A 27,769-nucleotide genomic window follows, 5' to 3' on the forward strand; every position below is an offset into this window, starting at 1 on the left:
GGGCACGTTATGAGCAACACTGGACCTCCGACATGTGGAAACTTGTGGAACCCAGTCTGATGTATCCTGTTTCCAACTGAATCGCAGATAGGTGTGTGAATGAATAAATAATACAAATTAAGAATAAATAAATGAATAATAAAATTAAATACAATGACCTACCTGTTTGACTCCCTCCTCACTTAGGTACCTATCCAGCTGACTGAAATCTTCCCATGCCTCATCCACCCATGGAGGCAACTTATTCCAGTAATTAATCAACAATTCTCCAACTAAAAGAAAACTTCTTGCAATCGAGTCTAAACCTCTTTCCCTTTAATTCGAATTTGTGGCCTCTAGTTTTGGTTTAAGTCTTTCCTTGTATGGTTGCCCCTTTTTTTCTGATCTCATCAGGCATGTGTTGCCTGTCCAGAGACAGGCATATAAGGGAACTCAGTGTCTTTTTTTTTTTTTTTAATTTTATTATTTTTTTTTTGATGCCTTGTACAGTGGGATTATGACTTCCCTATCTTTACAAGACAATGTTTGATAAATCATTGATGCAACACTATGGGCTCTTCTTGTGGTCTGTATACACATTTGAATGTCATCTGACTGTATTGTAACTCTTAAATCAATTTTTTCCTCTACTGTTTTTAATTCATCTCCACCAAGTATATACACTCCTGAGCCAAAACATTATGACCACCTACCTAATAGCATGTTGGTCAGTCTAGTCACTGTGATAGCTGCTTGCACCCAGCACGTCATTGACTCCACGAGACTGCAGAAATTGTCTTCAGATATCCTTGACCAGCCAGATAGAGGGACATCCCAGAGTTCAGCAGTGGAGGAGTTTGCCTGTAGACGTGGTAGCGAGCGGACGTGCACAAGTGTAGAACTGCTTGATTGGTGTACAGCAGAGATCACTGGATCGCAATTGTTTGCAGTTTTGGATATTTCAGTGTTTTTAATATGGATTCCTGGATCACAAAGAAGTATACAGATGAAGAAAAGTAGTTTTATTCAAGTAAGCTTTATTATTAGCAGTTGTGTTTACATATTGTTGGACTTTTGAACACATTTTTGTGCGGTGCAATCATACGGCACCAGTGGTAGAGATCCTACTGTAGAAGACCACGTTTTTGGATCCGCTCAGGAGTTCAATAATTTTGATTGTTTTAAGTTACAAATTAGCTCTAACCAATTATTTTGGTTGGGAAACATGAATATGACACAGCTTTAAAACTATTTTTAGTTTTTAGAGCACTTTTCTTAGTTATAGATTTAAAACAGCCAAAAATCTGCCAAAACGGAAATTGCTACAAACTAAGATTTTAATGGGTCTAAGCTAGCAAAAAACATATTGCTAGATTATTTAGAGCAACTAGAACCACTCAAGAAAGTGAATTAAAGTCGAACATAATGCTGAAAAAATTATGAAAAACATAGACATGGAAAACGACTTGGAAGACCTCCCCAAGCTAGAAGCCAGAATACTCAGGAGAGAATCCCCAATGAATACAAAAACGAAGATCTAGAAACTGTCCTCCTGACCCCCTTAGTATAAAGAAGGCTAAAAAAAAGAGAGGAATCAAAGAGAGAACAAAAATTTTAGAAGGTGAATCTTAGTAAACTGAAGAGAAAAAGACACTTGACGAGCGCCTCCGTAGCCAGGTGGCAGGAGCAGCAGTGCGTAGCACACGCTTCTTGATTAGACCGGGGTTCGAGCCCGTGACCACCAAATACGGAGGATGTGGAAAGGTTAGAGAATGACCACCGCATATCCCCGGAGCAATATGGCCTTAGTTGCTAATGCTCCTAAAAACCAAATAACAACAACAACAACACTTGACAAATTGACTACCTTTACTGACCATGTAAAACATGAAAAAGAAGTCAAAACTTTACTTAAAAGAATCCATGCACAAGCAGACCAACAGAATAATTTTTGCAGTAAGACTACAGATAGTTAACTGAGTCTACACTTGAACAGAGGCTAATTGAAGTAAATATTGAAAATCAAGTACTTGAATCAAAACTTGAAGTGATTACTGAAGATAAAAATAATTACAAGACCATGAACACACTGACTTATGCTGAAGCATCAAAGGCCAATGGCAAAAGTGAACCTACTCAAGCTAAAAAAAAAAAAAAAAAAAAAACAAATCAGGGAAATGCCATCAAAGAAAGAAACATAATAATATTAAAAGCAAAGACAGGCTCTCTACATGAAAGAGCAGTGAGGCTGTGAAAGATAGTCATCACTAAGCTCAAGCCCCACCTGAAAGAAGTGAAAGTGAATGCAGTGAGAAAGATAAATAATAATGGGACATTGATTAAAGTTGCAAACAAAGAGGACACTCACAGAATAGAGACTAATCCTGAGGTCCAGAAACTAAGCCTGCAACCTGAAAAACCTAAAGGGAGAAATCCCAATATACAGCAATACCCTGCATTGCACTGATAATTGGTACCGAAACTGTTCCGTGTTATGTGAAACCGTGCTAATTGAGGTATAATTATATAATGAGTTTTAATTGAATGCATACCAGAGAAAGTCTATAAATAAATTATAATAAATTTATAAACAATTTGCACTTGATAGCCAATTAAAAGGATTTGAAATAAAAAATATTGCAAAAATTTTATTAATGAAACGGTAACTTCATGAAAGATGAGGAAAAAAAAGCTTTATTGTTTATTTTGGTATTTCAGTAATGAAGTCATCTCTTCTTTTTCCCAGCGTACAAGTCTTTGTAGCATTGAATCCCATCTTGTAAAATTTGCCTTATTTTGACACTACAGTAAACCCCCGCTATTCGCGGGGATTACGTTCCTGAGAAATGTCGCGAATACCGAAAACATGAATACTGAGTTATTGCTTCCATAGTAATAAAGAGGTTCCGTTCCAAAGTATGAAATATATAAGAAAAACTAGTCTAAAATTGTCTATGTATGTATTATATGTACTTCATAATATGACTGTACATAGACAGTACATAGTGAAATGCAAGCATATGGCATGGAAATGAAAATAAGAAACAATTTAATATTTATTAAATTGTTTATTAAATTATTATTAGAAATTTCAAAAAAATCTTTCAAACCAGCGCCTTTGCTAGCAAAAAAACTTATCCCGCCAGTGCTATCACCAGTTTTGCTAAAGTGTTGATAAAGGAGTTTTGCCTTTTCACGAATGATGAGTGAACTTAACGGAATTTTATTTTGAGTTCGGTCTTCTATCCACAGATTTAAAGCCTTTTCCATTTTTTTCTAATTTAACATCACGAGTTACAGAGCAAATTTTTGAAGCAATTAGCGCGTTTTCACGGACATGGCGGATTTTTTCTTCCAATTTCTTGATTGATCGTACCGTTGACTCAATGATTTTATAATGTTTTGCCACCGAGGAGACACTTTCACCTTTAGAAATTTTGTCCAATAACTCAATTTTATTCGCTAATGTTATCACCTTTCATATTTTCACATTTCTCTTGTTATTTGTAGCCATATTTTTGTATGGGTAAAAAAGAACTTGTCCTCAATAAAGGCACTTCTTCCGTTAACACACTCGAAAAGGTTCGTTTTACACTGCAAAACGGTAGATTTATCACTTTTGTAAGCATATCAATTTATAAATTTATTCAATTTATAAGTATATAAATTAAAAGCAAACGACAAAACCTTCCATGACAAGCGCATAACACATACTGAACAAGGATTAGCGAGAAACATCCACGCTCGCGATTTTGTCACCCCCCCCCCACCCACTGAACGCTGTTTTGACCGGGAAAGATAATTTTAGCCACGCCCATGTTTTTTTATGGCAGAAAATATTCATGGCACTTTAAAATTCACATTTTTTTAGGTTTCATTTTATATTAAATCAGCGATCACGAAACCGCGAATACAGATACCGCAAATAGCGGGGGTTTACTGTACATTCAAAATTCGGATCTCCATTCATAATCGCCTCGCAGGCCATGTGAACCCCCTCAAAACTTGTTTCTGTTGAAAATTCTTTTGGTGCCACTTCAATGTTATCCACTTCAGAATTGTTTTCCTCTTCTTCATCTGCAGTTTGCTCGTCAATTTCAAGGAGAGTTACGTCATCTGAGTCATTTCTATGTGATTCAGTGCAGTCACATACATTGGCAGTGTCCAAAGTTTCGAATCCCAAGTCTTTTCTGATTTTCACAATGTCCTTGAGATTTGGCACATGTGCATGTGAGACAATAGAGTTAGCACCACAGCCTATATGTAAGCATACCTAGGCTATGACAATGCAGCATATATGTAGAGTATGTGTCTAGGCTATTGAATGAATTTTAATATGTACAGTAAATTTTCTACTTAACCTTAATTGAAAACTGTGTTATAGTGAAACCCGTGCTGTTTGAAGCCGTGCTAAGCGAGTTATTGCCGTACTTATTTTTGATATAGTAGAATCCACCCCTGAAAGCTAATTAATGACGGACATATACTACAAGAATTTTAAAGACATAATGACCATTGATGAATTTGCAGAGCAATTCCAGTTAAAGAGAGGCACAGAGCCAAAAAAAAAAAAAAAGGCAGTTGAATGTAATAGCAGAAATACAGCAACAATTAAAAGGACAACAGAGAATCTATGCTGGCTGGACCAGCTATAGATTCAGGGAACACTTCCCTGTTCAAGTGTTATTACTGTCACAAATATGCACATTCTGCTTGTGATTGTAGCCAGGAAACGTGTCTGTGGTCACTGTGCAGCCACTGACCATGACTTTGAAAACTGCAAAAACAAAAATCAGCAGGCAAAGTGTGTTACTTGTAAGTCAGCTAGGCTGTCTGATCATTTGCACAATATCTGGTAACAGGGGCATATAAAATGCCCCTGTTACCAGATGACCTGAAAATAATCAAATTAATCCAATCTAGAACCAATTATGGATCAGATTGAGAACATGAATGTGACAAGGGCTCTAAATATCATCCAGTTGAATGCTCAAAGAGCACATGCAGTTGTTGATCAGATCAAACTCAAGTTAGAGGAAAATGATATAGATATCTTGGTACTCCAAAAACCCTACACGCATATGGGTAAAGTTTGGGGATACCCAAGAGGCTATAAGATCATAAAATGCACCACAGGTGTCCCGTCCCTTCTACTGCAATAGTTGTAAAAAAATACTGACCTTACTGTCACAAAGTTGGGTCACCTCTGCTCCCCAGTGGCAGTGTGTGTGCACATATCACCAGTGCTGTGTTTTGTATTATTTCATTGTATTCCTGACCAAGTGAAGATAAAAATCACACTATTGAATATCTACAAGCACTTATAGATTTTCTACGTAATGCTAACATTATTGTGTGTGTGTGTGTGTGCTGATGTCGAGAAGACAGCGAGCAGCCCTGTAAAACAACACGCGGAACACGCTACCAGCACATGGATGGAGCTGCTGGTTAACCTTATGGTATGGCCATGCAGAAGACAGAGCAGACACACAATTACCAGTCACTGAATATATAGTTACGTCCACATTTCAATTATTAAATCGGCCATATAACCTAACAACCTTTAACAGCACCACGTGGGAAAGTGACATTGGTGTCAATTTTGCTACAAATTCAATAACTTATAAAATTACAGACTGGTGTGTCCAGCCATCGCGGACCACATCAGACCACAGAGCATGATCATAGAGATCATGGACCACATCAGATCATCAGACTTTCAAACTAAATAAACAGTTACAAACAGCTGAATAATCACTGTTAGATATCAAAGGTATAACATAAAGAAAGGAAATTGGAATATCTTCACAGAATTTACAACAGCCGAGCTGTAAAAGCAGAAAATTGAATGGTCTAGGTCAGGAGTGGCCTACTTAATATGTGATGTGATCTACTTTTTTCCTTCAAAATGTGCCGCAATCTACCATCTCAAAAATTACATTGCACAAGGTGCACAAATCGAGGGATGACTGTATATTTAAAATTTGTCGTGATCGACCGAAATTAAATCCACGATCGATTCATTGGCCACCCCTGGTCTAGGTCAAACAACAATTATAGCCCGAGCAACCATGCACTGATTATAACAAATGTCTTAGAAGACGAAATGCACAAGGCGTAATTCCTTATAGGTTTAGGTAATTAACCATATAATATCGGTGTAGATACACCATAGTTTACCCATAAATTTGAACTACGTATGTTTTTTTGTTTGTTATTTGGTTTTTAGGAGCATTAGCAACTAAGGCCATATTGCTCCGGGATATGCGGTGGTCATTCCCTGACCTTTCCGCATCCTCCGTATTTGGTGGTGACGGGCTCGAACCCCGGTTTAATCAAGAAGCGTGTGCTACGCACTGCTGCTCCTTCCCACCTGGCTATGGAGGTGCCTACTACGTATGTAGTGTAAAAAAAGGCATCATTTTAATAGCTCAAGCTATCTCATTGTGAAGGCACCCACAATATGAGATACAATTAAAATGATGCCTTTTACACTACATAGGTAGTTCAAATTTATGGGTAAACTATGGTGTATCTACACCGATATTATATAGATAAATGTCATAATAAAAACAGCAAACCTGTCTATCCAAAAGAAAAAATTGAGGAAGCAGGTAGTTCCCTGGTGGTTCCCTGAACTGACTGTACTCAGGAGAAGGGTACACCAGGCAAGAAGACATTTTCAAAGAGCCAGAACGTCTTAGCTACAAAATGAAGTTGATGCACTGAGAGAGTTTTACAGAACTCTCAAGCACCAATATACTTCTCTCATTAGAGAAAAAAAAAAGAATCCTGCTGGTACTTGGTGGGAAGTTGTGGAAACACTGACCCTTGGGGAGTTGTCTACAGAACAGTGACCAACAAGTTGCCAAAAGGAGATGTAATAAACTACAGTTAAACTAGATGGAACTTCTGCCTTATGTTGGGCAGAGTCTGTAAACAACATCTTAGAACTGTTATCCAGACTGAGGCTGGGGATTATTCCCCTAATCAGATTGGCATTATAAAAGAAAATATTCAATATGAAAATGCCAATATAGACCTCCTTTTACAAAATGTTGTAAAAGGAGGTCTATATTGACCTTTTACAACAGAAGAATTAGAAAAAGTCAAAAACAACAAAAGCCCTGGTTTTGACCTAGAGGTTGAAATCATCAAAAAATTAGCTGAAATATCACCAGATAAACTAATAGCCTTATACAACCACTGCATGACAGAGGGTACATTCCTTGAGATCTGGAAAAGGGAAATACTAAGATTAATCCTGAAGAATCCAGAGAAACCTCCCACATATAGACCAGTAGCTCTGCCACCAGTACAGTCAATCCTTGTATAACACGGGTTTATATTACACGAATTTGATCATACACGATTTATAAATAGGGGAACGATATCTTATATAACACAAACCGAATTCGCTTATGCACGAATCGCCTTTGTGTTTACAAGAAATGGCAGTCGAATGCAGAATCACCCCAACCGAACGCAATACGATAGGAATGAAGAGAAGATTCTGAAAAAATGTATTTGTTTTTTATATCAGTAAAGGGGATACACATTTCACCATAATAACATAAAAACCAACACAATTCCAGCTATCAGTATAATCGCAAATGCAATTAGATCGAGTTTACTAACAGATTCCACTAGCAGAAATGCAACTGGAAATTGTTTTTATTTTTTTATGGTAGTAACCCCTAGAAATGTGCTTTAGTAAAATGTGAGGTGTTAATAGTGTATCTCTGCCTTTACGGTGTTGTTTATTCAGTTGCTACAAGCGTTCAGCTTTGTTTATGTGTATCAAGCGTGCCTCTTCGTTTTCTAATTGTGCTTTATTCCCTAAAAGTGATAAAATGGGCACATGTGAAAAGGACGCATCCTGGCGAAGACACTGCAGATTCAGAGAGAAAAAGAAAAGCAATATCGATAAACAGAGGCGGACTGGATCAAAAATTCTTACCCAGAAAAATTTATAGTGGCCTCATACTATGGTTTGTGGCCAAAATCACACCGGCCTCTGGCCCACTGGGGTTTCCCCGGTAAGGCTTATGGCCAGTCCGCCTCTGTCGATTGAGAAAAAATATGAAATTGGGAAACGCTTTGAGCGAAATGAAAGACCGTGTGATATTGCATGTGCTACAGACCTAAATGAGGCAACGCCGAGAATTACGAAGAATGCAGAGAAAATAAAAACGACTTTCATAGCAGGAACAACTCAAAGTGTAATTTAAAATCCATTAGATTAAGACACAAAGAATTGAAAGAGATGGAACGGCTGTTATCTGTTTGGATAGAAAATCAAACAAAAAACAAGTCTGCTTACAATAGAAACAAAAGCATTAGCAATATTTTATTACATAATAGTCGTAATAAAATACATAAGTATTTTATTACGACTATTTATTGTGTTTGGTAATGTTTTGGTTACAAATGTGTGTTCAATCTTGGGTGGTCGGCACCTTACCCTATTTTCCCATAGGGCCTGTTGTTTATATTGCATGATTTTATTGCATGATTATATTGCATGATTATTGCATGATATTGCACACAAATATCGTGCTATATGAGGACTGGCTGTACTAGGGAAAATATAAGAAAGACTAGTTTACAATAGAATATCTGTGTATTTATACAGAAGCAGGCTTTCATTCAAACAATCAGTGTGGTTTTAAGCAGGGCAAAACCATACTGATTGACAAAAATTGACAAAATTACATGTTGGCAATTTTTGTAGACTTTTCTGGGGCATTTGATTCACTCTGGTGGCATAGTGTCCTTTGGAGACTTGGTCAGACAAATGCCCCACAAAATCTCTATAAGGTAATAAACAGCTACCTTAAAGACAGAAGTGTCTCAGTTCGCACAAGATTCCAGGAATTGAGATGCCCTGTGAACAAAAGTTGTCTGCTGGGCTCAATCCTTAGCCCCTTCCTCTGGACAATTATTCTAGATGAATTTCTGGCCTTGGATCTGGGCCCAAGTAAGCAAGCAAGTATGTTTTAAGATAGGGTGGCCCATATAATGTTAGTTCAACTCCTCCTTATTTCACAATTAAATAAAATCTATTTAACAATAACAGAATCTCCACATTTAGCATTAACAATGACATTATTAGCAGCCAATACTTAATCCCCAAAATAGAGGACAAAATTACAGTGTAGTATTAACTGAACATTTTAAAGTTAATTTTTAAAAAAAAGTTTAAAGTTAAACAACTTCTTTAAATTTAACATAAATTTAACATTTTAACATTACAACTTTTATCAAAATTCACAAGTAGATCCAAATAGATATGACTGCTAACAAAATGAGTGCTTTAATCAAAGCTGAATTCGATTTCAACAGTGTATCTAATCTTAATACAAATTGTGAATACTTAGTCATCACTTCCACAACCATAAACACCTACATCCTTTTTATATACCTAATCCGGCAGCCGAATTGAGTGCATGGGTACAAATCGTAAGATAAAATCATGAAATCTACAGTTATTTACAAGAGGTAAAAGCCACTTAAAGCTTAAGATACAAAGTAACTTTATTGCACCTCGTTGCAGTGTTATTTGTGTTGGCCAGAAAAGCACACCTATTTGGAAAGTGTTCCTGGCAAAAGTCTGCAAAGACCGATAAATTGTTCTGCGATGATCTGTTTATCAAGGATCTTAATTCCTCCCTAAAGTAGTCATACAAAGGTGAATGATACAATGCATGCTTCCAACTCTTGCTTTCTCCACAGCTACATAAGTCAGTTCTGGAAAGTCTGAATTGAAAACGTTTCTGGTTCAAGGATCCATGCCCCGTTATGCTGTAAGACGAGTAGATGTCAAGAAAAAACCAACAATTTTGCTTCTTATTAATAAAATGGTGAATGATACAATGCATGCTTCCAACTCTTGCTTTCTCCACAGCTACATAAGTCAGTTCTGGAAAGTCTGAATTGAAAACGTTTCTGGTTCAAGGGTCCATGCCCCGTTATGCTGTAAGACGAGTAGATGTCAAGAAAAAACCAACAATTTTGCTTCTTATTAATAAGAAAGGAAACTTCGGGTATAAATGTTCGTCACCAGCCTGGCTGTAGTTGTATCCCTATTGGTCTGCCAAATGTTCACACATTCATTCCAGCAACGAGATCATTCCTTTTTTAACATCCATCTGTAAATTTAACGTTATGCCCAAAAAGTCAGTAGGTATTCTCCTCTTTTTGATACAGTAACAAAGATCACTGTAAGCCACATAAACATCTAGAGTCATTTGGCCAACTATAACCTGCAGAGCCACCATAGAAACAGTTCTGCATGTTCTCAACGTAGATAATAGCATAGTTCTCTGAAGCGAGGCAAGTTTTTTTCTGTATCCGAATAATTCCCACCTTATGAAGCCATGCACCAGATGCATAAGTTACCATAGGGAGAAAGACTGCATTATAATAGAGTTGCAAAGTTTTCCTTGAAAGTCCCCAGTCAGTGTGTGATGCTCTTGTCAAACCACCAGAAAATCTCCTGATTTTTATCATTAAGTTCGTGATGTGTGGAAGAAAAGAAAGATTACTGTCAATGATGACACCCAGAAGCTTAGTCTGATTGACCAGTGTAAGTCAGATGTTATTTATTTTCACTAACAGTGCTCTGTTTGTTTTCAGCTTCCCAGTGGAAAGCCTAGTCTTTGCTGACGATTTTATTCTCCTTGTAAAAGGAAACACAAGAGTGGTTGTAGAGATCAAATGTCGCTCTCATCCAACTGCAGGAGTGGGCACAAATGCACATGCTCAGAATATTACCTTAAAAAACTAAATCCATACTGTAGAAAAGAAACCTAAGGAGACCTCCTCAAATTAAAATTACTGAAAAAAATGGTATCACAACTAAAATACCTAGGGGTTGATTTTGACTCAGAATTAACTTTTTATCCCCATTTGGCATACTTGGCAAAAAAAAAAGTGATAAACTCTGCAGGCAGGATTGCCAGGATCAGTTGGGCTGTTTGGGGCTCAGAAGGATCCTGGCAATCATATACCAAGCAGTGTTCTTGCCTGTCATCACCTATGGAGCCGGTGTGTCAATTACCTGCATTGCCATAATCAGAAACAGAAACAAATTAGAGACAATAAAGAAAACAATACTTCTCACTATCACCAGAGCATGTTGCACTGTGAGCACATTGGCACTGCAGGTGCTGGCTGGTACTCTCCCATTTTACTTGGAAATAGCCAGAGGAGGCTTGTACTACAGTCTTAAGAAGGGCATACCCATAGAAATTCTGGGGATAGCCCTTGACACAGCCAATAACATCAAGGCTGAAAGGAAAAGAATAGCCACAAAGCTCCACGAGCTATGACAAACAAATTGGGAGCAGGAAACCATAAGTCTGGTTACCAAAGGGTATCTGCCACAGGCAGCAATGGTTAGCCCAAAGCCACCAAAGTGGTACCCGCCTCGACTTTTCACAACCATTTATATTGACAGGTCACAGCTCTCTAAAGGCTAAATTAACTTCCTTAGGGCTGACTGATGACCCATATTGCACCTGTGGCAAGAGTGAGGACTGGACACACATTCTTTATGAATGTACGATTTATGACATTCCTAGAACTCAGTTAATAACAGAAATTGGCCCCTCACCCGGGGACAAGAACATTTATTCATAATAGAGGAGGACAAATATAAAGCTTTAACAAATTTCACACAAAAGATATTCAAAATGTGAAGAAATATCCAAAGAAGGGCAATTCAGCCCCCCCCCCCCACAGCATCTAAACAATAACCCATAGCTAAAATGCCGAAGTCCCCCACCACAGTGATGATGACATATAAAAACTGATGCTGACTGTATCCGGCACCCTGACAGGCATCAGATTTTGACTAAACTGTGTTGACAGCTCCCCCCCCCCCCAAGACTTACCCTGCCTTGTGTAGGATCTGGGGGGGGGTGTCCCATACCTAAAGAAAACAAAGTTGGGGGGTGTACAAGCAGCCAGGGCATCAACTTAGCTGAAAGATATTAGTAAGCTAGTAGTAGGATGATGCAATGCAGAATCTAAGAAGGATGAATGAAATGAATAAATGAAAGAATCTAAAAGCATGAGTGAATGTGCTGGGCACTGAATGAATGTGGTTGAGTGAAACCGAAATTTTGGTGAAAGGCTAAAAATGTGAAGTTATGGTAAAAGAGTAAGCAAGAGAGAATGAAAGTAATTTTGGTAAATGAAGATATGAATGAGATTGAGAACATGAAATACAAATCAGTTTAGTATAGGTGATTAGAGAATAACACCAACACATTAAGTTAACTACTATCAGCACAACCGCTGCATACCTCTTTGGCATGCAAGATATATAGCCAGGACTGCACCCAAACTGAAAATTTAATAGTAAGTTCTGGGGGCCTGAGGTAGCAGTGCAGTGGGAATGAAATGGAATAAGTGAAAGGAATGGACGTATGAGTGTGAGAGAATATATCTTTAAAATTTTTAATAAGTTACATAAATACTAACCCATAAACATCTACTTAATTTACCATATTTAACTAAACTTATTTTCATTGTGCTACATTACACTATACACCATTGCATCCACCCCTGGTGTGAGATTGGAGATGGTGGATGTGTACAAAAAATACAAGAAAAAAAAAAAAAAAATTAAAACTTGACAGAAATGCAAGAAAAAGTACAAAATAGTATAAAATGGAAGCTGAGTGTGAATGTAGATTATGAGTGAAGTAAATTGTCATCCTCCCCAGGTAGGATGATGGGCAGAAGACTCATTATGGCCCCCTGCCCATCCAAGCAGACACCATGCCGTTGCTACTCATCCATCGTGTGAGATGATGACACTGCTCAGGACTAAACCCTGAGCAGTGTGGGACAGAGCACCACACCAGAGCTCCAACATAGGGATCCCTTTCCCTGTGATCTTTCATTCCTACTACCTGCTTTGGTTGTTCTCTCACTCCCTTATTCTTCTCCCCCAACCTGTGTGGCCCTTTGTCTGGTGGGTTAGAACCTTGAACCACTGCCATCTGTCAACTCCCACCCCAGGGCAGGATGGGCATTCTGTCTTGGGGGCCTCTACTGTCCCTTCAACCAGGTGGGTGCCTTTACTATTGCCCCCCCCCCATTCTTTCTCTATACCACTTTAACCACCTCCCATTTCCTGTTTTCCCAATACTACTGTCAAGCTTTTACTTTTTTTTTTTTTTTTTTTTTTTTTTAACTGGGCTCTCCCTGTCTGTATCCTTGGCTATCACAGGGTTCACCCTGTCAGTGCTTTACACTCTCTACTGCCTGACCTTTCCTCCTCGTGGTGCTGGATGGTAAACTAGAGGTTTTTGTGTGAAAATACAGGCCCCCTGGGCTGAGGCCAGATGAACGACACACACACAGTAGCACTACATGAACTCACTAGCCTACATAAACCTGGCCTTTACAGAGTTTTGTATTCATCACATTGCCTGATGTGGAGTTGGGGGGACCCCCTGGAGCCACATTACAATTAACATTATACACTATACAGTTCATCAATGGAGCAAGCCACTGGTATGGACTGGTAAATAATGCATCCCACAAATGTTAAATGGGATTGATGTTAGGGGAAACTCAGTGGCCAGGGGTGCACACAAAATGCTTGGCCATGATCCATTCCTGCACAATGCAGGTTTTGACAGGGGTGTTGCTTTGTTGAAAGGATCCAGTGCCATCTGGATACATGATCACCATTTTGAGCAAAACTTGGTTTGAATAAAGCCAAGTTAGGATCTTGGCGTGAGGATTTGTTCAGTGGGAATGGGAGACCCAATGATGTTTATGAAAGAATCTTCTAAACCATGATACTATTGCTGCCAACCTGTTTTTGTCCAATCATGCAAGTTGTAGTTGTTCACCTGCTTGCTGTCAAATTTACACCTGTCCATCAGCCTGATGAAGCTGGAACTGAAATTCATCAGACCGGGCAACTTTTTTCCAGTTGTCCAATGTCCAGGAATGGTACTCTCATGCCTGCTGTCAGTGGTAGTGTTGATGACTGTTGGTCAGCATGGGCACATGTAGGGCTATGTGCAAGAGCATCCGCTGGATGGTGTGCTTGGAAACATTTCTCTGTGTGTCCTGGTTGTTTGCCATTAATTGGGTGATTGTGGGCTGTCTGATGGGCAGATGGCTCAGCTGGTCACCACTTGCCAATCACTGTTCTCCTCGACTACTGGCTAGTGATGGTCTTCCTGTTCTGACATATTGGGTGGTTGTGTGTCCCCTCTTCAAACTATCCCACCACACCACTATGGTGGCCCTCAAACAACTGGAGTGCCTGTTGTTGCTGAGATGCTGCCCCCCCCCCCCATCTCTTTATAGCACAACAAATCATTTTCCATTCAAACTATCAGGTCCTTCCATTTTCCCAATTTGTGGGCTCCATACTGACAAGCACTATGCGTGCAGTCACTATATATGCTTCCTTGATCAATGACGTCATTCCTGTGTGCTGTGGGATGCTTCCAATTATAGAGACAGGGATGGTCATAATGTTTTGGCTCATGAGTGTAAGCTATTTTGGGTTGTATATAAACCTTGAGGTGAGAAGTTCAGCTTTATGTTTGGAGAGGACTAAGTCATTCAACTGATTTTGGGTAAACAGGTTGAACTCTGATGTCACATTGTTGGCTATGTACTCATAATCGGCTGAATATATCAGGTCTCTGCCAATAGCACCTCTCTTGCATTCCATTTCACCTTCTAAAACATCTAGTCCATTTCATAAATGTACCAGAATTGGCATACTATCACCTAAGTATATATCATCATCAACCAGTAATTCAGCCTTGTGACTGGTCTGTTCCTCTGATAAGCTGTCTCCACCTCCTCTCTCTCTCTCTCTCTCTCTCTCTCTCTCTCTCTCCTGTGCCGTTTAAGTTCTTCAAAACTACCCCCCCCAGGTATTTTATTTTCCACTACCTTGAGTGTGGTACCACATGGTACGTTAATCCAGGATTACTGCTCCCCATATACCATACCTTGCATTTAACAACATTAAACATCACTTGCCATTTCTCATCCCATCTGCATAATTTTTCTAAATCTTTTTGCAGTAGCATATCTTGATTGCTAGCATTAACCACTCTGCCGACCTTTGTGTAATCTGTACACTTAGACATTAAGCCTGATATACCATTATCAGTATCATTAATAAATAATGAAAACAATAATGGGCTCGGCACTAAACACTGGGGAACTCCACTAATAATTTAGTCCATGGAGAGCAATTTTCATTTATTACCACTCTTGTCCCACTGAACCATCCCTTTATGCACGACAGTAACTTGCCCTTAATGCCACCCTGTTTCAATTTGTACAGCAGTCTTTTATGTGCAGCAGAATCAAAAACTTTCCTAAAATCCAAGTACAGGTAGCCCTCGTTTTGTGCTGGTCTGATTTGCAATAGCGCCGATCACTAACCGCAATGCCATTTTTATTTAAAAATAAAAATGGCATTGTGGTGTGTGTTTTTTTGCACTTTTTTTATAAATTGAAAGTTTAAAATCGTTAGACAAAATTTATCGGCATCATACTGTGCTATGTATCGTGCACTGTTCACGTGATTTAGGACAATCTGAGCCTATCAGAGACAAGAAAGATTCCCGCCCTCAAAGTAACCACCCGTGGATGCAGGTAGCAAAGGTCCATTGCGGTGAAGCATTCAGTTGGTTGTTGTTTATGCTATTTACATGTGTTGGAAATTTATTACGCTAACATTTTTTTATTAATTGTGCTATTAATAAATTAAATAATAATGATAGTCATAGCCGTATGCAGTTTTTTTCCGATCGTGTTATAAAGTTTTTTTAATTTAATAGAATAAAGACACGCCATGTCTGGTAAAAATAGTTAATTGAATCCTAGCAATATTCGGAGGATGGAATCTGTTGAAAGCCACCCTAATGTGTGTAGGGCTATCGACTATTACTATGAAGAATGCTAATAAAATAAAACAATCTATGCACAGTGGTAGGTAAAAGTTTTGGTGCCCGGAACCTAACCCTGTGATTTCCAATTGACTCCATTATATAAAGGGTTCCATTTGTGCCTGTCCTCCCAGGAACCTAACCCCAACATAAATCGAGGGCTACCTGTATATGATATTAAAATAATTTTTTGCATCCATTTATTTTGCTATTGCATCATAGTATCCAATGAAATTGGTCAGATAAGATTGTCCCGTAATGGTTCTTGAAGTATAACTGCGCTACTGTCCTGCAATACTTCTTTAATCATTGACACCATTATTTTCCCTCGAACAGAAGTTAAGCTAACAAGTCTGTAATTACTCGCATCACCCTTTGATCCCTCTTTGTGAATTGGGGATATGTTCGCACATCTCCAGTCCATAGGGACTTTCCCTGAATCCAAAGATGCTCTCATAATTATGGCTAAGGGGTTGCTTACCTCCTTTGCTGGCTCCCTTAATACAATTGGATAGATCCCATCTGATACCCTTGGTGCCTTTTTTTGTTTATCTTCAACAACTTCTCTTCCACTTTCCTCTTAGTTATCACAAAATCATTTTGTTCCCTATTACAATTTATCAAACTTCTGGCATTCGCTTCCCTAAAGAATTCCTCATGTGTGAATGTAGATGCAGCATACTTATTCAGTTTGTCAGCAACCTGAGCAGGGTCATCAATAGTGAAACTATCAATATCAAGTGGACCAACATGATTCATCCCTTCCTTCTAGTGTTTACGTAAATAAGGTCTCTACTGTTTTTCTTTGCATCCTTTGCCAGGGACTTCTCATATGCTGCCTTAGCTTGTAACTTTATTGCAGATTTCACCATAGGCATCTGTATCACCTGGTAATTTATATGCATTCTATATATTTGTCTTCTCTGCCTCAAATCTTATTAGTTCATCTGTCATTCATTTAGGTCTGAGCCTTGAACAGCATTTCTTAGTTGGTATGAAAGCCTAGTATCTGCTGTGATTATTTCCCCGAATGCTTCTCATTTAGAATTTGGTGTTTTTAACATCATCAGTTTATCCCACCAAATAGAATTTAAAAACTGTCTGAGACCACTGTTTGTTTGTTTGTTATTTGGTTTTTAGGAGCATTAGCAACTACGGCCATATTGCTCCGGGATATGCGGTGGTCATTCCCTGACCTTTCCGCATCCTCCGTATTTGGTGGTGACGGGCTCGAACCCCGGTCTAATCAAGAAGCGTGTGCTACGCACTGCTGCTCCTTCCCACCTGGCTACGGAGGCGCCTTGAGACCACTGTTGTTACCTTTGATGATAGTTACATATTTCAAGTAAAACTCATAGTACACTGTAATTGCTGCTACCCTGTGGTTCTTTTATCTGCAGATTCTTAATGCATGAAGAATAACTGCTGATAATCAGATGAAGAGTATTGCTCTGTCTTTTTGCCTGAATAACATGCTTCTGTAGGAAACTTTTATCCAATAAATCCACAAAAACCTTGCTAGTATGAGAGTGATAAACTCACAAGTTTCACTTTGCAGATATGGTAATAAAACATTTATTACCATATCTGGAAAGTGAAAATTTCCCAATATAAGACATTCTGATTTACTAGTCTACTCTATTTCTCTGTATAGTTGTTCATTATACTCATCACAGACATTGCCTGTATATGTAATGATTATTTTCCCTGCCATTGTTTTAGTAGCTGATAATGGGATATGTTGCTTTAAAAGAATTTTAATTTTTTAAAGGAAGTTCTTATTTTGTCATTTTTGTTAGTTCCAGTAATATATACTTGTCGCTGTGCACATGGCCTTTTTATCTCCCCCCATCTCTTAACTATTCAAAATGGGGAGGGGGAAAGCAGCTCACTAATTAAGGCAATTTACTGATTAAATAAACTAACCCCTGAACATTAAACTGCAACTTTTTATTTTTTTATTTTTTTCACTGTTATACCAACTTCCATTGCATTTTGTATACTTCCCGTGAAGTAAAATGACATACTTTGGATGTGTGTTGTAAAATTATATTAAATGTGTAATAGTACTAAATCTTAAATTTATAAGGTGTATTTTCCAATATATATTTGAATGTAGTTGAATTTAAAAAAAAAAAAACATTTATTACCATATTAAATCATCAGCCAATGTAAGGACTAAAATATCCATCTCAGGAACATGTACTCTTATTATAAAATTAATGATATGAGCAAATTTTATTGATAAAGTAAAGAATGTGAATAGTCAATTTACAAATGTGTATTTTTACACAATTCTAAATTCAGTTTGAAATTTATTTAACTTGAATTGAATAATTTGGAAAGCATGATTTGAAATTGCAGTCCGGAAAATAGCATGTAATCTAGGCATGGGAGGGGGATCAAATTAGAGAAGTTGTTAAAGCCAGTGTTACACAATTTGGCAAGTACCTTGAAAAATGCCAGTTCCATGTGCATTGTCAGAACACAGTAATTGACAGCTTATACCAAATTTGTCTAAACAACAATTATTATTTGTCTGGCAGATGTGCCTTAGATTTCTTAAAAATTAAAAAAAAAATAAATAAATAAAATAACTACTTGACTGTTATTTATGCAGTTTTAAATGGCTTAATAGAGTTCCTGAAATGGAAATTAGACAAAAGATTTAAACCTATTTCCTATCAAAAGGTGAGTCCAGTGTACTTAATAATATTGCATTCTTATTAACATTTCATATCCAACTTTGAGTATCTGTTATTGTGATAAATTGAGCAGATAACAGGCCTCCAATTTTGCTTCCAAGCATTCCTGGAGTAAGAGTACAGATCTTAAAATTTTTTGCAGTGACAATGTGAAACCCTTGAAGCTGAAGGAGCAGTTTCTTCAATTCATTCTGGAATTTCTTAGATAATCTTTAAAAGCATTTCAGTAAAAGAATGCCCAATTTGGGTCATCAGGTGTCAAAACTTGGATTTGTTCTGGTGAAAGAACCTTGCTTCTTGAAGCATCTTACAAAGTTGCTTTTTTAATTGCAAGAATGACATCACACACTGCAGAAAGTCTGAAGGTAATAAGACGTTACCGAAGTTTTGTTCCCTTCAAACGGGTGAGCTGGTGTATGTTAAAAAAAAGCAAAAGATTTAAGGTAACTTCTTTACAGAAATAAAATTATTCATTTTAGAATTGCTGTTATGGCTTCAGTATACTGAACAAAGTCTGGAAGAATTAGAAACTAGCTCTTATAATATTAAAAATAGCAAGAGCTTTTTAAGACAGACAGACACCTCACTGTCTGTCTGTTTGGTTAAATAATCATTAAAAGTAGATGAAAAAATTTTAGTTTAAAAAACTGATCCCATTAATACTAGATCAGTAAGCCATTAACTAGAAGTCATTGAGCTAGTTAAGTGCAAGCTAGCCTTTTTAACTTCAGTTTGTAACGGCAACTGGATGAAACTGACTGCACTATGACACACTGGTAGTTTCATCCAATTGCATGCTGAAATTACAAAAGCTGTCTTGCACTTAATTATAGCTTGATGATTTGTAGTTAATGAACATTTGTATTTGGTGTGTAGTTGTTGGTACCATAAAAGAAGCCACTTTTTTGACCCTCTTCTTGCAACAACGCAAGCTTCAAACATTCCTAGAATAATGAGCAGGAATGTCTTTGCCAAACAAGTGTTTGAATGGAAGAAATGTCAATTTGATATGCACAGATTGTCTTCCACATGAGATTTTGCCACCTTGATAAATAAAGCTCGTCATGCTTTTTACATCACTGCAGTCATTTTAGGCAACACTACATCACTGTAAACACTGATTTCTACTCCATGTTCTGATGCTACATCACTGTCAGAGACAAAAATGGCCTGATAATCACTGTACAGATGAACGTCATTTGCACCAAGGTGCCACGCCATCACCAGTTAAGTATGGACAGTTGAAACCCATTGGGGGAAGGGTTATAACATACTGGAGAAAAGCTGTTCTGGAAGAGACATTATGCAATATACTCTAATTGTGTGGTGAAGTGAAAATATTGTTGTTTACTTTGCTTGTTAGTGCTAAATTCGTGTGATTCAAACTTTCTAAAGCAGCAAATGTTAGTTAATCTCATGCTATGATATCTTTGAATATCTGTTTTTAAATATCTATTCAAAGAATATCTATCTTTGCATATCTATTTAAAGATATCATATTCAAAGAATATCTATTAAAGATAGATATTCTTTGAATACGAACAATCTTTGCATATCATCACTTTTTCCTCGATCATTAAAAAAAAAAGTTAAAGCTTGTTTGAAGATAATAAAGTGCTCAAAACCTATTGGTATTATTATGTTTATTTTCAAACTGGAAATATATACATAATGGAATCAAACATTTCGTGGTTTTTTTTTCTTACCATTTCTTCAGTATCTTTGCAATATCACCAAAAGGTCACTCCGGTTACAAGAACTATGTACACATTTCCAATTTGGAAATAAACATAATAGTACCAATATAAGTTTTGAGTGCTTTATTATCTTAAAACAATGCAGTTTACTTATGCATCATGTTGCTCAAGGAAAACTTTAGGTTAAAGTTTGTTGCACTTGATGTTGAATAAGAAACTAATTACGAAAATGCTCTGTAGTTGTCTTAATTGAATGCGATTGGTTGTGCTATTATCCATAATATCTTTGACAGATGAGATTGGTTCTGTAAAATGTCAGTAGTTTAGCTTCCATACTGTGGAGTCCTTAGCTGAAAGTTGTTCCAATATTTGTATGATACAGGCCATAGCCACTAGACTGACCACCTATCGAATGTTGCTTGCTGAGCCCTGGGCTAACTCACTCCCATTGTTCATCCCCAACACACACACACACACACACACACACACACACACACACACACACACACACACACACACACACACACCATTGTTTGAAGTCAGTTGAAAATTTCTGTATGATATAGACTACCGCCCAATCAAAGATTATAATTATCAGATTGATTTTTTTTAAGGTTACATCATTGACTGAGTCAGCCATTGTATTTAATGGTAATTGAATACTTAAATAAAAGTATTAAGAGAATGTCAATATATTTTTTAAAATTCTTTGAGAAATATTAAATAAAAACTTATTTTTTCTCGTAGTCCTGAAAGATCCCTCAGCATTTGAATTCTTGCAGAGAGCTGGAAATTCAAAAGTGAGTAGAAGTTAGCATACATTTTGGTATTGAGAGTTAATGACCATAATAATCCAATTAATTATTAATATTTAACTTAATATTAAACAGATATTAGTTAGTAAAGTTGGCTTCTTCAAATGCTAATTTGAAGAAGCCAACTTTGGATAGCTCTGAATAATTTAACAATGGACTCTCACTTTTGCCGATTTTTGAAATATCCTTTGTGGGGGGGGTACCTACCGAGTAAATCTGATCGGTCACGTAAGCGACATCACCTGCGGCATCTGCTAGAGGTGCTTCCTACACTGAGGTCACTAGTCTGTGCAGAACACTCACTAGTAATATGATTAGATTAGAGCGCGTGATGCATTTTTCGTGACCAGTACGATATCTCGAGTTCTAACTTTTTGGAATTTTTGAATAGTATGACATCACAATTTTGAAATAAATTGTGATGTCAAATAAATTGTGTTTCAAATAAAACATCCTTTTATTTGCAAAGAATAAAAAAGTCGGGCAGACGCGCAACTTTTTTATTCTTTTTTTTTTTTTTTGCAACTAGGGAAATATAATGGATACATTTTTTTTTTTTCATGAAAAAATTTTAATATTGAGAATAAAAAATAAAAATATTTCCCATATTACAAATAACGAATTATTGCAAAACATTCTAGAATATAAAAACAAATATTACATAAAAAACAAACTGTTCTAGAAAAGGTACACAAAAATCACAGATTACATGAAAAAAATATTGCATAAATATTCAAGAAAATTTTATTCTAAAAATTGCCATATGCAATTTACTGCTTTATTAATATTTGTTTTCGATCTTCTTTGCTCAATAGCTGAGCTGTTATTACAGAAGAATGATTTGACATAACGATCCGGATCAAATTGAACCAATGGGTTTCCATTTAGATGTATGATCATCATAATCTGCAATGTGTTTAATTGTCAACATTATTCATTCAGATGATATTATTCATTACCCAGAAAGCTTGCTCAGCTTCAGCACTGCTAATCGCATTGGTTTCAAAGATATTTCTGGCTTTCTTAATTGTAAAGGGAATTTTACTCTTTTAAAGATAAACTGTCTTCGACAAAATCTCTAAAATCATTCATTTTTATTTCATATTTTATCAGAAAACAAATTTCTTATTCCGTTTTCACAGTCTTGCCACCGAGACGAAAGTTCTTTCAAATTCCACGATTTCCAGTAGAATATGTTATAATATCTTAGTTGTCTCAGTCCCAAACCCCCTACGTTGCTACTGTCATTAGTTAATACTTGAATCACTCAGATATTCAGCTACTGTGACCATGTAAACATAGACGGAGAAATTTACTGAAACGCGTGGATCACTCACTTCTCCGAAAAACATACGCCCGTTTGTCGGAGTAAAGGGGAACCACAACACAGGTTGACCAAAGGCTATTATCCATGTCCGAAATCTTAATTCTCTGACTGGCTATGGAAAGCAGATTGACAAGCACGACTTCTCGGAATGTGGCTGCATAAGTTTTACGAACACCGCTAACGTAGAACGGTAATCTTTTCACCTTTAATTCGTGCTTTCTAATTACCTAACGGCCAGAGGTGAGAACAATGCATACAAAGTTCTCTCCTAATCTGTTCGTTATATGGAAATTATTTTCGTTCTACGGAAACTACTGTATTTTAAATGTAATTACCAAGGGGAATTTTAAAAAATAATTCGGTATAAAGAAGTTGGTTAAACAGAGATCCGACTGTAATTAAATCAAAAATGAAGCAATTCTAAAATACATAACCGATCAATTGCGCCATTAAAATGCTGGGAATGGCCCCCGCTCGTCCCACCTCAATAATTGCATCCAGGATGTCATTTGTAAAATAAATGATCGTCTCAACAATGGGCTCGCAAATTTTTTAAAAAAATAACAATGGGCTCATGCGAGCCCACTATAGCTCACCACTGCTAATTACTGTTTTCAAATGTCAGCATTTATAGTGTTTTAATCATGCATAATAAGTTCTTAATATTCTTCCCCGGCAAGATTACCAATTTCAGCCCATTAAATTTCAAGTTAATGAAAATGTGAAATTCTATGTCAGTGGTTTTCAACCTTTTTTTTTAATAATGGCACCCCTCAAGTAACAAAGCACCCTTTGTTTTGTTTTGCGGCATCCCCACTCTTTTCTGCCTGTTAGATCTGATTCTCTCTCAAATATATATATATATATATATAAAATATTTAAAAAATATATGTTATATGATAGTTATTACAATAATATAATTATAAAAATTACATTTCATATTACAAATTATATATATATATACAGTATATAATTTTATTCTTTATAATAGGTACTCCGTAAACATCAATTATGGATCACCACAAAATTAAAAAGATACTGTATACCTTTTTATAATGAAATAAACATAATTTTTTTAAAAAATAAGTTTAAGTAACTTAAACCCAAATTACATGGAACCCCTTGAATGTTGTTGTGGCACCCTTAGGGTGCCACAACAACATTCAAGGGGTGCAGTGGCACCCTTAGGGTGCCACTGCACCCCGGTTGAAAACCGCTGAATTAGGTTGTTATTATGTTGTATTCTTTAAAACCTAGATGACTAAACTTTGTGCAGCCGCCTTCAGTCAGTTGCAGGAGGTGGTCTTCAGCAACTGGCTAAAACTGTACTAGATATCATGAATTTATTTATGCCAGGATTAAAGTTAGAGAACAAAGTTTAGGAACATGATAAATATTACCCAGAACTTTTCTAAGGAAGTTCATAATAACAAGTTATTTAAGTCATTTGAAAGAACACTTATACAGGATAGTTGTAATTAAAATTCAGCAATTTGAAAGACTGTAGAAATGAAAAATGTTAATTGCACAGAGTTGATATTTGAAATGGATAAAATCCAATGTGGAAATGAAAGGCATGGAAAATGTATTAGTTCAAAAGTGACATAGATTAAAATTATCACTGTTCTCTTGCTAGTTGTTAGTTCAAATCACATAGTATAGGTTGAGTGCTGACTAAAAAATCTAAGGGAAACAGTCCATAAACGTTGTATGCATAATGTTTTATTCTTTGTATGTTGGAGTTGCTCATCAATACACACACACACACACACACACACACACACACACACACACACACCGATGAGTCAAAAAATTATGATCGAAGCAACTGCAGGTGAACTACGGCATGGGTCAGGACACGGTATAAAAAACACCTGATACTGAGCTCCGTTAATCAGCGTTACTCTTGTTCTTCAGATGGGAAAGGCAGCAGACTTAAGCAAGTTTGACAAAGGCCAAATTGTAATGGCCAGACGACTGGATCAGAGCATATCCAAAACAGCAGTCCTGTCCATGCCATAGTTCACCCTGGTATGTGGTAACAGAAGGGCAACTGTGGTGCAACTCGCTGCTAATTGGAATGCTGGTGACGTGACGGGAATAATGTGTCATAACATACAGTACATGGAACCCTGCTGAAAATGGGACTGCGCAGCTCAGGCTGCTCAGAGTGCCCATGCTAACCATGGGTCACCAGCGCCAGCACCTACAATGGGCACGCGAGCATCAAAACTGGACCTTGAGTGACTGGAATAAGGTCGTCTGGTCCGATGAATCATGTTTCTGTTGCACAATGTGGAAGGCTGGGTACATGTGCATACATCGTTTACTTGGGGAAGTGATGGTGCCTGGATGCACTATAGGATGAAAACAAGCTGGTGGTGATGGTGTCGTGCGTTGGGTGATGTTCTGCTGAGAAACCCTGGGTCCAGTCATCCATGTGCCGGGCACTCTGATGTCTACCACCTACCTAAACATCATTGCTAACCAAGTACACCCTTTCATGGCAGTGGTCTTCCCCTCTGGCAGTGCCGTCTTCCAGCAAGATAATGTGCCATGCCATGCCATCCAGATTGTTCGAGAGTGGTTTGAGGAAAATGAGGAAGACTTCCAGGTATCGCCCTGGCCTCCAAATTCCCTATTAATCCCATCGAGCATCTGTGGTTCATGTTCGAACAGCAACTCCGGTCTGTGGCGTCCCATCAACAGACCTTACAGGAGTTAAAGGATCTGCTGGTTACGTGTTGGTACCAGATACCACTAGACACATTTAGAAATCTTGTAGTGTCCATGCCTCGCCGGGTACGAGCTGTTTTGGCTGCTCGTACCTGTCCTGTCCTGTCCTTGCAAAAATCTGCGATTACATAGTCAGTGAAAATCTTTAGCTCGTAATCAGACAATTAGGGTCTTCAATAACCTGCACAAATTTTGATCCGTACTACTGAAACTCCCAATGGCTGTTAACAAAATTTCAAAAATTTCTATAGTTCTCATGTAGAAATTAAAGATTTCTACACGTCTCAATTAGTATTAGTAACGGCTGCATGGTGCAAGAAAGCCTATGGCTTATGCTGCACCAGCCAAAAAAAAAAAAAAAACCTGAACAAAATAAAAAATAATAATAATAAAATAAATAACTAAATAATAATAATAATTAATAAAAGGGGGGGGGGAATTAAACCTATCATCCTATGTGCTACCTTTACCCGAAAGTACTATCCAGATGACCTTTGAATTTCCCCAAACTGTTGGCCTCTACCACCCATGAAGGCAACTTATTCCAGTAATTTATAGCTCGCTGGCTAAAATAAAACTTCCTGCAGTCCAATCTAAACATTCCCCCCCCCCCCGTAACTTGAATTTATGTCCCCTAGTTCTAGCATCATTTATAATCTTAAAAATTTTGTCCTCATTTATTTTACTGATGCCTCTCAGAGCCTTAAACACCTCAATCAAATCTCCTCTAAGGTGTCTAGTTTCCAAACTCTGCAACCCACATATTCGAAGTCTTTCTTCATAAGGACGCCCTTTTGCCGATCTCACCAGGCGAGTTACCTTTCTTTGCACCCTTTCAAGAAGCTCGATGTCTTTCTTTAGGTGCGGTCTCCATACTTGAACACAGTATTCCAAGTGTGGTCTAACGTAAGCCTTATATAATGGAATTATCACGTCCCTATCTCTACTTGCAAAAGTTCGATAGATCATCGATAGGACACCATGGGCCTTCCTTGCAACCTGTTTACAATGCTCAGAGAATTTCATGTCTGACCGTATCGTAACACCCAAGTCCCTTTCCTCCAGTACTGGGTTTAGTTGAACTCCACCAAGTGAATAAGTTTTTTTGGGATTACTGTTTCCCAGGTGTAATACCTTACACTTTGTTGGCTTAAAGCACAGCTGCCATTTTTCTGACCATTCCTGAAGTCTATCTAGGTCTCTCTGAAGAAAGCTCAGCTTGACAGTGATTATTAACTACTCTACCAATTTTAACATCACCTGCAAATTTAGACATCACGCCTTCTATCCCTTCATCAATGTTGTTTATGAAAATTAAAAACAACAGTAGTCCTAATACTGATCCATGGGGAACCCCACTTCTTACATCAACCCAATCTGAGGAATAGCCATTTATCACAACCCTCTGCCTCCTGCCCCGAAGCCATCCTTCTATCCATCTAAGGATTTTCCCAGTGATTCCAGCCTGTTCCAGCTTATAAAGCAACTGCTCATGTGGGACTGAGTCAAAAGCTTTGCTGAAATCTAAATAAACACTGTCGAAATTATTCCCTAAATCCAGCTCGTGAGTGACCCTTTCGAAATAGCGAACCAGATTTGTTAAACATGATTTTCCTTTTACAAAACCATGATGAGTATCCTCGAGAATTTCAGTTCTATCCAAATGATCCTGAATTCCACCCTTGATCATTGCCTCCATGATTTTCCCTACTACTGAAGTCAGACTGACAGGTCGATAATTTCCAACTTCACTTTTAAAGCCACCCTTATGTATGGGAGATACATTTGCACTTTTCCAATCCAAGGGAATCTCTCCAGAGTCTAGTGATGCTCGCATAATTAGCCTCAATGGTTCAATGCACTCGCTTGCCGCCTCTCTTAAGATTATAGGATATATTCCATCAACTCCAGGAGCCTTACTGGTCTGTAGGCTCGAAAGTTTTTTCATTAAATAATCTTGCGAAATTTCAATATCATTAATTACATATTTTTTAACTTCGCTCCCACAATTTCCCATTGCCACAAAAGGCTTTTCATTTGTAAATATCGATGCAAAATAACTGCTGAGTTCATCTGCAACGGCAGCTGGTGTATTTATTACTATCCCCTTTCCCTTACGTAAAGGTCCCATCTGGTTTGTCCTGCTTTTCTTGGCATTTATATATGTGAAGAATTCTTAACCCCCCTCTTTGCTTTGTTTGCTAGTGATTTCTCATTTACTGCCTTTGCCTGTCGAACCTTTTCTGTGGCTCTATTACACATCACCTTGTGGCTGTTATAGGTTTCAGTACTTTTTATTGCTCTGTAACCTTTCCATGCCACCTTTTTCTGCTCAAGTAATGCGGCAACTTCACTATTCATCCAACTTGGAACCCTTCTCGTGGAGTATTTTTTTAATGGTATATACGCATTCAAGGCATCTGTGATTAATGTTTTAAAAGCGTACCACAGTTCAATTGTATTCATTCTCTGCGCAATATCTACCCAGTTAATAGAGGCCATGTAGTACCTTAAGGCATCGTAATTTCCTTTTCTGAAATTAAAACCTATTCCTTTGCCTTTT

At 37.5% G+C, this 27,769-nt stretch overlaps 1 protein-coding gene across 2 annotated transcripts in view; it reads left to right on the forward strand.

The window, feature by feature from the left end:
• LOC150085638 (transforming acidic coiled-coil-containing protein 3-like) overlaps positions 1-27,769 on the forward strand; it is a 292,710-nt gene that overhangs the window by 111,404 nt on the left and 153,537 nt on the right. For both annotated transcript variants that reach the window (XM_090374148.1, XM_090374149.1), the window contains one exon: positions 21,076-21,128. In XM_090374148.1, the coding sequence (XP_090230274.1) occupies positions 21,076-21,128 (53 nt within the window). The remainder of the gene's footprint in view (positions 1-21,075; positions 21,129-27,769) is intronic.

Source organism: Mastigoproctus giganteus, chromosome 5 (assembly GCF_048544385.1).
Source record: "Mastigoproctus giganteus isolate SK-2022 chromosome 5, ASM4854438v1, whole genome shotgun sequence".
In the NCBI taxonomy this organism is placed as follows: domain Eukaryota; kingdom Metazoa; phylum Arthropoda; class Arachnida; order Uropygi; family Thelyphonidae; genus Mastigoproctus; species Mastigoproctus giganteus.